Source organism: Diorhabda sublineata, chromosome 8 (assembly GCF_026230105.1).
Source record: "Diorhabda sublineata isolate icDioSubl1.1 chromosome 8, icDioSubl1.1, whole genome shotgun sequence".
Lineage (NCBI taxonomy): Eukaryota > Metazoa > Arthropoda > Insecta > Coleoptera > Chrysomelidae > Diorhabda > Diorhabda sublineata.
Window position 1 is genome coordinate 32,677,680 of NC_079481.1, and position 13,115 is coordinate 32,690,794.

At 30.2% G+C, this 13,115-nt stretch overlaps 1 protein-coding gene and 1 long non-coding RNA gene across 2 annotated transcripts; one reads left to right on the forward strand and one right to left on the reverse strand.

Moving 5' to 3' along the window:
- Window positions 1–50: 50 nt before the first annotated feature.
- Window positions 51–4,586, forward strand: LOC130448227 (uncharacterized). Its single transcript, XR_008910314.1, has 2 exons — window positions 51–201; window positions 4,389–4,586. It is a non-coding gene; the product is annotated as an uncharacterized LOC130448227 (long non-coding RNA).
- On the reverse strand, window positions 2,006–13,029 carry LOC130448225 (tudor domain-containing protein 5). The gene is made up of 11 exons (XM_056785504.1): window positions 12,842–13,029; window positions 12,462–12,638; window positions 12,282–12,403; window positions 11,637–12,209; window positions 11,073–11,301; window positions 10,816–11,006; window positions 10,175–10,319; window positions 9,886–10,107; window positions 9,004–9,108; window positions 6,023–6,945; window positions 2,006–4,297 (listed from the first exon to the last, which is right to left on the reverse strand). The coding sequence occupies exons 2-11, from the start codon at window positions 12,633–12,635 to the stop codon at window positions 3,709–3,711; spliced, it is 3,273 nt and encodes a 1,090-aa protein (XP_056641482.1). The 5' UTR covers window positions 12,636–12,638; window positions 12,842–13,029; the 3' UTR covers window positions 2,006–3,708.
- Between the last annotated feature and the right edge of the window lie 86 nt (window positions 13,030–13,115).

Here is a 13,115-nt window from a genome sequence, read left to right on the forward strand (position 1 = left end):
TTTAATAGAGACCAAAAGACTTCAAGGTCATGTTAAGAAGAATGAGTAAGTGTCGTGAGAACAAATGTAATGTTTTTAAAACAAATTCAACACAGATTCAAAAGCTAAATGATATATATTGATACAAGTATTTATCAGTACAATAACTTTAGTATATCTGATGAATATTAAGATGAAAAATAATCAATCATAATATTTTACGTGAGTAGAGATATTTTATCATTACAATTTTTAAAGTCCAAAATATCTAGTGTACCATGAAAAATTTACATAAACATGATTTTTATTATAGTTTTAGAACGAAAACATCATTTTAGAATATATGTACTTAGAAAACATTTAAGATTCTGGTACATCTATTTTGACTTTTTATTTAGGTTAGGGATAAACTAGAATTCATGAGAAGAATAGTTTCCTTTTAGATATAAAGTATATAAAATTTGGGTGGGTTATTACTGAGCAAATATCACTTTTTAGTATCGGAAAAATAATAATAGCTTTGTCGGCACAGGCAAATCCCGACAAGCTGGAAATTTTTCTGCGCAAGTGCGGTTTGAATCAAGTGTGTTACTATTCAATATGTCAATTCAAAAAACCAGAAAATGACTACGCTATAAAAATAACCTCGCCAAAATTTTTATTTCAACCGTTTATCCATAAAATTTCTTCATTTACGTTCAATTTTCTTGATTTAACTATTTAACGATTAGTTTGTACTTTTACATAGTTTCCGCGTTATAATTTTTTTCAGATGTATCAAAAAGTAAAAATAGAATTTATTACGTACATTTTTCACAAAAATAATGAAATTAACGGTGCATCGTGATCTCTTATCCTCTCAAAATGAGGATTTTTTTACCTTCTTAAAACTACTCAATAAGTTCACTATTTTTTCAATTCATTATGAAAAGAACTGATTATTTTACACATATTTGTGTAAATATAAGTGATAAACAATACAGGATCGTCTTTTTTCTGACAACACTGACACCGCACGGCTACCAACGTTTAAATGTAAATTTCTCTTATATCAGAGTTGATTTCACTTCCAAAATACATAGACTATATAATACATTTTCTCTATGGATTTTTCTCAATGTCACTTGTCACTACGTATGTCAAAATTGTAATGCTATTTACAAGCAAGTTTATTGTATTTTATTAAAGACTATGATATTTATTACTATTGAAGACAAAGTATTTATTCAGGAATAATCGAAATAGTATTTCATCTAATAATATAATTAATAGACAAGAAAATTAAGTTCCTTAATCCACTATATTCAACAAAAATATGGTTTTTACCAATTATGTATCTGAAAATATATTAGTACAATTTTGATTTCATTCTAAAGATGTTTGTTTATTAATTGTTTTTAACGTATATTCATGTCTGACAAACTAAAAGAAACAGACGTATGAAAAGTAGTACATTAACCACTTCTAAATGAATGATTTCAAAGTTAAGAACAGATAAAGTGTTCCGGATATTTATTGTCATTTTCAACTGACCCGAGTAAATCTCTTAAGTAGGATATTACGAATATTAACAATACATGAATGTTCATTTATAAGTGAAAATGAGCGAAAACTTGATTTCTGTAATCCGTACAGAAATGTATAAATTGAGATGGTTTTCTATAGAAATTTCTACAGAGGGACATAATTTGCGAGATGATAGTACGAAAATAGTGAATGCAACTTTTTATTCTTTGTCTAGCTTAATTAGTTTGGGCTTTATCTTGTAATACACGTTTAAGCGAAGGTTTTTCTGTCTAAATTCATATTTCTGGTCACAAATTTTTCTTTAAAATTTCGCAAAACTTCTTTAAGCTCTCTACACACAACTTTGATTTTTGGGGGGCTTTCTTATTAATACCAGTGGCAGATTTACAGTTTTGCCGCTTGTAGGCTATTTATTATCAACCGATTTCTAAAATTCTTTACCTTAGTTCACAATTATTATTCGTATCATCTCATAATTTAAACATAATGATAAATTAATGAAAGGGTGAATGTAAGAAAAACAAAGGTGAATATGTACAGTTGAGATAGTATACGAAGTTGAAGGTTTCACTAAAAATATCGGAGGGTTGACGAAAAGAAAAATCAAACACAAAAATTTATAAAAAATTTATTTTTGACACATTCTGCATTACAAAAATTTTGTTTCCATGTTAAACAAAAATAACTCAAAACGTTCAATAGAAACTCAATAATACCATAGAGGTAAAAACAAACACAACATTACTTTTTGTAGAAACATGAGTCTGCACCAAATTGTTATTAAATATAACGAATTAAGAAAGCAATACAATTATTCTCAATTTTGATTTTGTTTCTCCAAAAGTAATTTTTTGTGCCTTAGGAATACCAAGTTTACCATTTTGAAATTCGAAATAAATGTGACTCATATACTCACATACCTAAAAGGTATACCACATTAACTGAAATAACTGGTGCTATTTTGATGAAAATTTGTATACAAGAGTAATACGAAAATCTAATTTTTTTATTGTCAATGACCTCCCAAGTTACTTGAAGTTGATCCTTAATTTTACATTTGTTTTTTATTGAATTTTTAAAAACTATGATGGAATTTAATACAAATTCATTAGAAATATATATGTCTAGAAGATTCCAGTACAGATGCAGCTTCCAATAAAAAAATTTCAGAAAATACGACAGTCAGACCAAAAATGACAACGATTAGCTTGAATAATACCCAAAGTTTCTCAGATTATTGATACTTGATAAGAAGAAAAAAAAAGAGATCCTGAAATAATGAAGTTAGGGGTTGTAGACGCTTTACAAAAAGAATGGCGAAACAATATAATGAGGATGGAAAGACCTAATGACATCAAGTTATAAAAGAAACATAATATTTACCGGAGAACAAGGAGCTGAACTTTCAGAATGTCAGAAAACATGTTCCAAAATGAACATTGATTTAACATATCGAAAAATGTCTGTGATTGATTGGCTTAAAAGGTTCAAGAAGAGGAATCCATCACTTTCGATGCAGATGAAATAGGTACAGGACTGTTCAGAAACCTAAGAAGATTATTGCTTCCAAAAGTAAAAAATCAGTTAGAGAACGTTTTCAACTAGTGAAAATTTGTTGTATGATTAGTGGTGTGAAAAATTACTCCATTTATGGTTTTTCCCAGGGTGAATCTCAATCCCATTATGTTAATAGGAGCTCCACTTAGCTGGTACAGCAAATTTACCAAAATTCAGGGTGTGTTATTCATTGAAGAATGCTTGTGATAAGGCTTCAAATGAATGGATAACAGAGCATCCTGAAAAGGCGATCACTATTATTGAAAAAATTAGGGAAGCTCCATGACTTTCTGACAATTCCTGTCCTGGCTTTCTTTGTCAAAAAAAAAAAAATAAATAAATAAAAGGAAATCTTTAGACATTGATATTTCGAATAAACATTATCCTGTGTAACTGGAAACGACATACAAATTTTCAATGAAATTTCAACCAATTTCATCATGGTATAACAAATAAACATTAAATCAAATGAATTCATTATAAAAATCAGAATTTGTCACTTCTAATTAAAAACAAAACAAAAACTAACTTTCGTTCAACAATATAATAACAAAACTAAACATTTTTACAACTTTACATATAGAAACTCACTTTTACAACAAGTGATTATTCATAAACTTCCAAATAACAGAAAGTGAACACTCCCTAAGATCTAAAACTGCCTCTCAACCTTTCATTGTGAGCCTCATAAAAATCCGGCATATTCCCTTGCATGATTACATTTGAATTAATAGAGAAACCCGGAGGAGGACAAATCGAAATTCTGTTACTAAACGGTGCAGACATAGCTGGACTTTGTATCATCGAAGACGCCATTATAAAATGACTCCGTTGATGATAATAAGGATTGTAAAGAGTAGGATGCTGAGGGGGATAACAAGTATACTGAAAACGATCCGTTAAAAAATAATCCTGAGGAATAAATTCCGGTTTGTTAACGTCCAATCCCAAGTTAGTTTGTACACTGCAAGATTTACTACTCGAAGACGGTGAGGCTGAATTGTTACTTGGATTAGTTGATTTGTCATCTTCTGGTTTTAGTTCTTCGGTACTGATTGAAGAAAACGAACCATCATAGTAATATCGATCATCTTTTGTCGACCAAGCATTATCGACTTTTGTTTCTTCTACGTTTGTTTTATATGAAGTCGATCCCGATGAATCAGATCGTACATCAGAAATTTCTTCATTGTTTTTATTTATATGGTGTAAAAATGGATTGTTCGGATGTAATCTGAAACATAATATTTATTTATAAAGTTAATTATTTAGAATTTTATTTAAAGTGGTTTCGCAATACTATTTTAATTATATTTTTTTTTCAGATTTGGAAAATGATTAGGACACTAAATATGAAAATAATCCAATAACAGTACCAAATATATAATAGAAAATTGAGTAAATCAAGAGGAAACGTGAAACAAAAATTAAAATAATAAAAAGAATAACCAAAAAACAAAACAGAACAGTAACACAACTGGAAGCAATAATAGAAAAAATAAACAAATTAAAAAATAATGAAACTTATGTAATTTCATTTTAATTATTAATATTTCAGATTTAGAAAGTAGAGAACAAAACATAACATTCAAAAAACTAGAAACAAAACAAAAAGTCAGTATTGAAAATAAAATAAAATAAACAAAAGCAGGAAAGGGGCTCACCTTCTCAGAGCTCACAAAATAGAAGAAAAAATCGGTATGGGTAGATAGAATATTACATCATTAAAACGAAAAGAAGAAATAAAAATGGGGCAAAAGGAAATAAATAAATTGGGAATCATCGAAACATAAAAACTGGAAAAGGAACAATAGCGATATAGAACAAATACCATACACACTACTCGGGGAGGAAGGAAGGTCAAAGAGCAAAAAAATAATTAGAAAGAGCAAAAGAAGGATTATCATAAGGAATAAAGGAGGACTTTGATAAGAAAATAACTAATATAGGGGACATATCGTACAAATATATACACAAGTGAAGAACCTGAAGAGTACAAAATGGAGGAAATCTACAATGATCTGCAGGGGTGTATAAATGAAGTGAAAGAAGAAAATGAAAGAATAATTATAATGAGAGATTGGAATGTACGAATAGGGAACGGTGAAAATCTACGTATAGGAAGGGTAGGAGAAAAAGAAGAGGAATAATAATCAAGAATGGGAGAAGAGTGATTGAATTGTTTATTGGCAATGAATTGATAATAGGAAACTCATGTGGAGAGCAAAAAACTACCGAGCCAAGGAAAACTTGGCTGCAACATGTAGCACAGGAAAGGGGAAGACAAGGGAAAACAATACAGTAGATGAAAGAAGCAGCAAAGAATCAAAATGAATTGAAAAAATGGATGAAAGAATGAAAATTAACATAGAGTTCTGTACCAGTAGTACCAGAGAAAAATGACTGGAATAAAACAGAATAAAAAAAGATGTTAGGCACGTTCGTAGGCCCGTGGTGCCCCATTCGACATTACCAAATGCCGATATCTTTTGATAACCCCAACAAACGCTTTATCTTGAACCCTCTGATGTCATTAGACAAGTTAAGACTTGTCTAAGTGCACTCACAGATGACATTGTCTGCATTTTCATCCTCCACTATGCACCAAAGGCACTCCGGGTTGTCCTTGATGCCCATGGTGTGGAGATAGCGTCTTAGATGACCGTGTCTGGTCACTAGTCAGATTTCGTGCCTATTTGGATAGAGCAGACGCAGAAGGTCAATCTATGTGTACTTATTTCGTGCTAAGGATGTGTTTTGGTTCTGCCCGAGTCACCAGACACCCACGTTACTAAAGTAATAAAAACTAATAAAGAAGAATCAGCCAAATTAGTATGGACACATAATGGAGGAAGGAAATACGATTAATCAACATAGGGAAGACCAAATAAAAGAACTGGTTACAAAAACAAATAAAAAACTTTAAATTGAAGAAGTCAGTGGAATAAAAAACACTCACCTTCCATTATTGCCGATGATATCTTGCTTGATCTCTTCACCTTCTAATACATTGGTCAAAAAAGGATTCGTAGGATGCAATACCAATTTTCCAACTTTATCAGAACCATGGCTGTTTCTGAATAAATCATTTTCTTTCACGTCACTTTTCAGAGTCTCTAAATTTTCGTTGCTCGATTCGGGATATTCAAAACTGACTTGTTGAGAATCTGTTCTAAACGAAGGGTAAGTGTTGTTGGTAATCGAACTATGCCAGCTATTACTCCTCGAAATCGATCGAAAATCATCGAAATGAATATTTTCCACGCTTATTCCTTGATAATCCGATTGATCTGTATTATTTTTCAAACAATCCAAGTTCACCGATTCACTATTTAATCGACCGGTATCTAAAATTTCCATAATATCTTCGGAAAGTTTACAATCTCCTCTAAGTTCATTTATAGTATCGGTTTTCCACATCTCGATTTTCTTCGATATATTTGTTACTAAATCATCGTTAATTATATCAACAGAAGAAGAGTTTTCCTCCACCTCCTCGCATTCACCACCTCCTATATTCTGATTTTCCCAAAACTGTCTCAACTCCCCTTCTAATTCCATAAAATGCGAAAAATCTATCGGTTTTTCTGTAATCTTATCGACGTCTACGTTAAAATTTCTGTGTATTTCCGATCTTAAACCTTTCAGAATACGAGATTCATAAAAATTGGTAACGTGTTCGATTATCTTTTCTTCTTCCGAATGATCGAAGTAGAAATATTGAGGATAACAAAAATTTATTGGTACATTACAACTAGAGTACGTTTCCATTTCAGATGTGGAAGGCGCCAATCCATTTTCTAGTTCCATAAACGTCGGAAATAAATGAATTAAATTTACAATGGGGGTACATATCGAATTAACTATACTAATCTTCGGTTCCTACAAAAAAAGAAAGTTTCGTTACATCTAGGAAAACTAATTATTTGAAAATTCATATCCGAAAGAAAATTATATTTCAAAAGAAAAACTTTTAAACGATATAAAGTTATAAGGGAGTTATAACTGGCATGAATTTACCGGAGATATTCCAATCAAATGTCATATATTTGAAGTTCAAATCTGTGCGTTCAAATTTTTTGGATCACCCTATATGTAGCATTAAAACATTTGGATTACCCTATATGTAGTATATAAACTTCTGAATTACACTATATGTAGTATTAAAACTTTTTGATTACCCTAAATCTTTTGAAATGCCCTATATGTAGCATTAAAACTTTTGGATTACCCTATATGTAGTATATAAACTTCTGAATTATACTATATGTAGTATTAAATATTTTGAAATGCCCTATATGTAGCATTAAAGCTTCTGAATTACACTATATGTAGCTTGAAAACTTTTGGTTCACCCTATATGTAGCATTAAAACTTTTGGATTACCCTATATGTAGTATAGAAACTTCTGAATTACACTATATGTAGTGTTAAAATTTTTGGATTACCCTAAATTGAAATGCCCTATATGTAGCATTAAAGCTTCTGAATTACTCTATATATAGCTTGAAAACTTTTGGATCACCCTATATGTAGCATTAAAACTTTTGAATTACACTATATGTGGCATACATACAAAATATGTGAAAACAAAATGTTTAGTTCGTATTGGGAGAATTATTAACCAATCTTGAATAATTTTTGGGAGACACTGTATATTAAATTTTGATTTCAATATTTAATTAATCTAGATAATAATGGGATTTGGTTTGATTTGGTAATTTGAGAAGTATGTGCCATTTTAGGGGGTTGATTATTTCATTAAAAGGACCTCAATTAAAATAACCCATAGAAAATGGACAAATACCTTTCACATTTGACTGAAACGTTTCTAGTTACGAAACAAAAATTTGTGAACATAATCATAATATGTCTGAAGTGATGCAGCTCTCATACGGTTCCAAAATTAAAAATATATTAACAAAAAAAAATAATTGATTAACAAATTACAACAATAATGAGGTAAATAAAAATCAACTACAGATTTTATACGTTAGATTACAAGAACTGGAAACATACCGGATAGATTAGAAGACTTAAACTGAAAGTCCTAAAATTTATTAAAGGATCAAAAATAAAAGACCTACTAGGTACACAAATAATACCAGTAAACTGAATAGAGGAGAGGGAATCGTAGATCTTGTAGGTAACGGTGAATAGCAGCCCCATCTACCTTACATACAATTCGAAAAAGGAACGGAAACAAAAGAACTACTAGTTTCAGAAACAGGGGGGGCAAATGGTATATATTTTAGATAAAATTCCTTAAATGATCAGGACCAAAAGAACTACTAGTTTCGAAAGTACATCTCGTAAGGATATCTTTCACATCTCATTTGATAATTGTATCGTACAAACGAGATTTGGTAAGTTTTTTTTTTCATTTCAGAAAGAAAGAAACCAATTTTTTCTTTGTGATAATCCAACAATAATTTTGTAAGGCGGTGTCTAATATTGCCCCAGTTCTTTGCATTCCGGAACTTTTTGGAAAAAGGTACCTAGTGATTCGATATATTCATCCCCATCCGTAAGGATATGATTTTTAATGCTCAATTCTACCTACATATTACTGGAATGACGGATTACAGGTGGCGAAGGATTAGATACAGGCTAGGAATTGCTTTTTTTTTAATTTCTACACTAAGAAAAATAATTTTTCATTCGAAACTGAATTCTTGTTAGAAAAATAGAGGTAAAACTGAATTTTTTCTATTTTATCATGGATATTAGTCCTGTACATATATAAAAAAACAAGATTTATAAAAAAATCATCAATATCAAAGTTGTTTCTGAGTAAACTAATTAAAACATACATTTTTGGTATTAGTTAAAGAGCTGCATACTTTGGAATCCTACATTACATTCTTTTTTTTTTTTATAAATCTCAATTATATTCTTCAATGCTTCTCTTTTATTTACGGGCTTCTTATATTCACTTACTTGATAAGCAAATATTGCATAACCTTTTTCTACTAGGACGTTGTTTATGTAAAATACATTTTCCGAATCAGTAACATCAGCAAGCAAAACTTCCAAATATTTATCCTGAAAAAAAAAATTGGCTTTTGATATGGTCAATTACTTTATACAAATTTCACGTTATAACATCGATAAAAATCATGGAAAAAGTTGAAAAAAACCGGTAGGTATTGTAGTGTACCAGGGTATCAAAAACCTATTAGAAGAGCCCCGATAAAGTATTTTTTTCAAGTTTTGAGATAAACGACAAGAATGCTATTATGTAAAGTTATAAGAAGATATTATCTGTCTTCAAAATCATATTTTGAAAATCATTTCAAGGTAAGTATTGTTATATCTCGATAGCAACTTTAACATAATTAATAAAAGTAATAAAAAGTTTTTAAATCATACATAGGGGTATTTGAACAATAATATCAACATGAATCTATTTTAGATCGAGACACAGATTATGAAACAAAAACGTTTAAAAGTAGCACTACAATTAGGAATTGTGCCTTATATTTATCAAAATATACCACCACCACAAATATTAGCACTAGTAAATAAAACCCTCCCCGAACTTGCTGACAGTAGTGATATTCTAGAACTGAATCAACCCCCACAAATAAGTAATAATGAAAAAGGGTACAGTACTTCTTACTTTGATACTTGTAATGTTTACGAAATGGACACTTGTGGTAATACCGACAAAATAATAACCAAGATTTTTCTTCCAAACGCAACCAATGTTTGGACTTTTATCAAATTTGAATTTCGCACTCTTCAATGATCTTATTATACAATTGATTAAATGAGGAAATAATGATTTTATTGCTTACGAAGTTAAAATAATCAACATACTTCCCAATTGATTCTATTAATTTTCGCCATTAGGTCTCTTTTCTTAAGCAGCACTTTAAATTCTTCAGTACATTCTCTGGACCAAGGAGCACCTTTTTCTGGCGGGCAAATGTTAGCTAATCTACATCTTATCGTTTGAGCTGGTAATTCAGCAAATTTTTCATGCAAGAAATACAAATTGGGTTTTTCTTGTTTGATTGTACCATAATCTATGTAAAACACCTAAAATAAAAGGATTATTCAATTTTCTCACACCCATAAAAAAACATTTGGGTTTATTAAAACTCACCCTAATTTCATCGGTTCCTTCACACATGGCATTGACTACAAGAACTCTGTGGTATTCTCCAAAAATAATCGAAACGCAATAAAGTCCCTCTCTGATGAGATGTTGAGGTACTTTGTACGATTCTGCATGTTCACCATAAAACAATCTAAAATTTATTAACCAGAGGTTTATACAAATATTTAGATTAAATGGGAAAAGAAAAAGCAACGAAATAAAAAATTTTACAATCCAGAGAGGTAAAGGATCGATGTAGGATGAAATAAGAACACAAAAATAAATAATTAAAAACAGAACCACAGATTTAAAAAATATTTCATGGAACATCTTAATTCGAAACTTGCAGTTTAAATTTCAATCTAATAACCTGAATTGTTCTATTGATACCCACTGATTATGGATCAAAATCAAAATAAAAACTGTACTTTGAAGAATGTTCCAAATAATTTAATTAAATAATTATTTAGCCTTTCAATGTAACTAAAATAAATAAACTTGGCATTAACTGTGACCTCCGAACAATTAAAGGATGGAGCTCCAAGTCAATACTATGGAGGAGGTTGATTGTTAAGGAGGCAAGATTCTGGTGCTGTTTGGTTTAAATTACATTTTCCATTAGTTAATGTTTCAATTGAATTACTTACTGCATATTATCCATAAGTTTATCAAGCTTTCCATCATCTTTATAAACCCAAAATTTGGAAACATCAAATACCTCCCCGACCACAATTTCTATAGTATCACCCTCCTGGGTGGTTTCAGGTACAAAAGCTCTTTGTATCTCTTGACCAGGTTTAAAAATATCAGGTGGAATGAATAAAAGTACATCAGTCCACTAAAAAAAAATAAAGAAAAATTTAGTGGTTAATTAAAAGAAGGTGGAAAAATATATTCAACTCACATCTATGCTAGGTAAAGCTGGAGCATTGTTTAAAGAACTTTTATTACTATAACTCGCTATTGTAAATACAGTTTCAGCTGTATCAGGTAATGGTTTATTTTTATCGTACAATTTGAAATCATCAGCAGACGGTCTTACATAATGAAATATCGATTTTAAACAAGTACATAGCTCTATTAGACTCCTGAATCCCGAGTCATGGTATTTGAGCTCCCTTCTGAACATTTTTCTGTAAAAATTAACAGTTGAAAACAAAACTTTTCAAATTCAAGTAGTAAATAATAGTGATTTTGCCAATGCTACAGTGATATCCAGGAGGTAGAAGAAGAAGAAGGCCCATCAAGTTTTCCTTCAATAATATGTACTAAACACACTGTATAAGCTACCTCTACACCAACATATACAATAACACTAACCAACGCACATATATTTGTCCATACTAGACATATGTAGTATTTATTCTGGAATTGAAGTGTAGTGGTAGCAAAAGCAGTGTGGTCATTATGAATAACACCAACAATTCCTGAAATTCTTAATTAACAATATATACATGATGATACAAACCTGTAAATAGCTGGTAGCTCTGCACACCAAATACCATCGGGATACTTTGCAATCAACTTTTTTAAGTTATTTCTAATAGCAACTGGTACACATTCCTCAGACGGGTCTACATCTTCAGCTATGTTTACTTTATGCCTGGTACTTGTTCTACTAATTGTGTAATCCCCATCTGGATCTGTCATTTGATCACTACTACTTGACTTATGACTTTGATTCCATCTCTGTATACCATCAGTTGCCTTTGAAATTTTCATACCATCTACCATTTTTGTAATTTTTTCCATATTATGATCGTCATTTGATGGTTTATATCTTATCGTTGATTCGGTCATAAGACCATTTGAGTTCTCTGGAGAAATTTGTTTTTTAGTATCAGATTCAATTGAATTATTGGACAGAGTGAATTTATTTTTAAAAGTTTGTTTCCAATTTGAAGCAGAAGTTGATACAGTATTAATTGTTGATGAATTACTTGATTTTATAGTAGGATATACTATTTTTTGTGATTGTGATCTTGTTACAGGAGGTGTATAATTTTTTAAAACATTTGGGGTTGGTACCACAGTTCTTTTCCTAAAAATAATGTCTTATTGATTAAAAATTATTCAAATCATCCATTTGATTTTCAGTAAAAATTTGACTCACATTAATGGATATCTAAGCCCTTTTCTCCTCTCTACTCTTTGCCTGGATACTAATGCTACGATATGAGATGATTTTTCAGATACTACAAGATTAACAAGAGCAAATGGCCCTGTGCCCTGTAACTATATTAAAAATAGCATTTGTAACTAAAATATATAACTAATTGAATAATTAATTTACCTGTACAGTATCGGGAATCGATCGAAGAAACTGTTCTAACGAAGTATAACCAAATTTTGTATATGGAATAGACTCTCCTATAGTATTTTGATAATCTATACTAACTTGACGTACAGTCATGGCAGTAGGGTTAGCAGTCAAAAGACTCCTCAAGTATTTTTTTGTTAATTCCATGATCTAATATATATTAACATACAATTCAAACACTCTATAATTTTTTTTTAAATCTCTTTATAAAATATGATTCATATACCAATTAAAGTAAAAAACATTGTTTAATAAAAATATTTATCTTTTGAATATCCCTATATTTACTGCCTTAAGAAATAATTGTAAAATTAGCAGTAATTCGTAAGCGAGGGAAACTGTTTAACACTTACCTAAAAGTTAATTCTTAAAGTCAGGGTTTAGGATACCAAAAGAACTATGAATACATCGTTGTTTATAACTGACAATCAAAATACTAATAAATTGAATGAGCAATACTAACTAAAATGGTTTATAGAATAAATGAAAGTTTGTTGTTAGAATTAAAATAATAGTCAGATAAATCTGTTAGGAGGGCTACACTGTTACTCTACATAGTGTAATGAAGATCAATGTTTTTTTGTGCTTTTTTTGGCTCAAAGATTTTGTCCACTTATACCGAAGCTA

What these genes read in the sequence shown, in the direction of transcription:
- LOC130448225 (XM_056785504.1), bottom strand. Translation starts at nt 12,635, where the DNA reads ATGGAATTAACAAAAAAATACTTGAGGAGTCTTTTGACTGCTAACCCT. An exon ending in GGGCTTAGATATCCATTAAT is followed by an intron (nt 12,210 to 12,281) that starts GTGAGTCAAATT and finishes CATTATTTTTAG; the next exon opens with GAAAAGAACTGTGGTACCAA. An exon ending in CAGCTTTACCTAGCATAGAT is followed by an intron (nt 11,007 to 11,072) that starts GTGAGTTGAATA and finishes ATTTTTTTTTAG; the next exon opens with TGGACTGATGTACTTTTATT.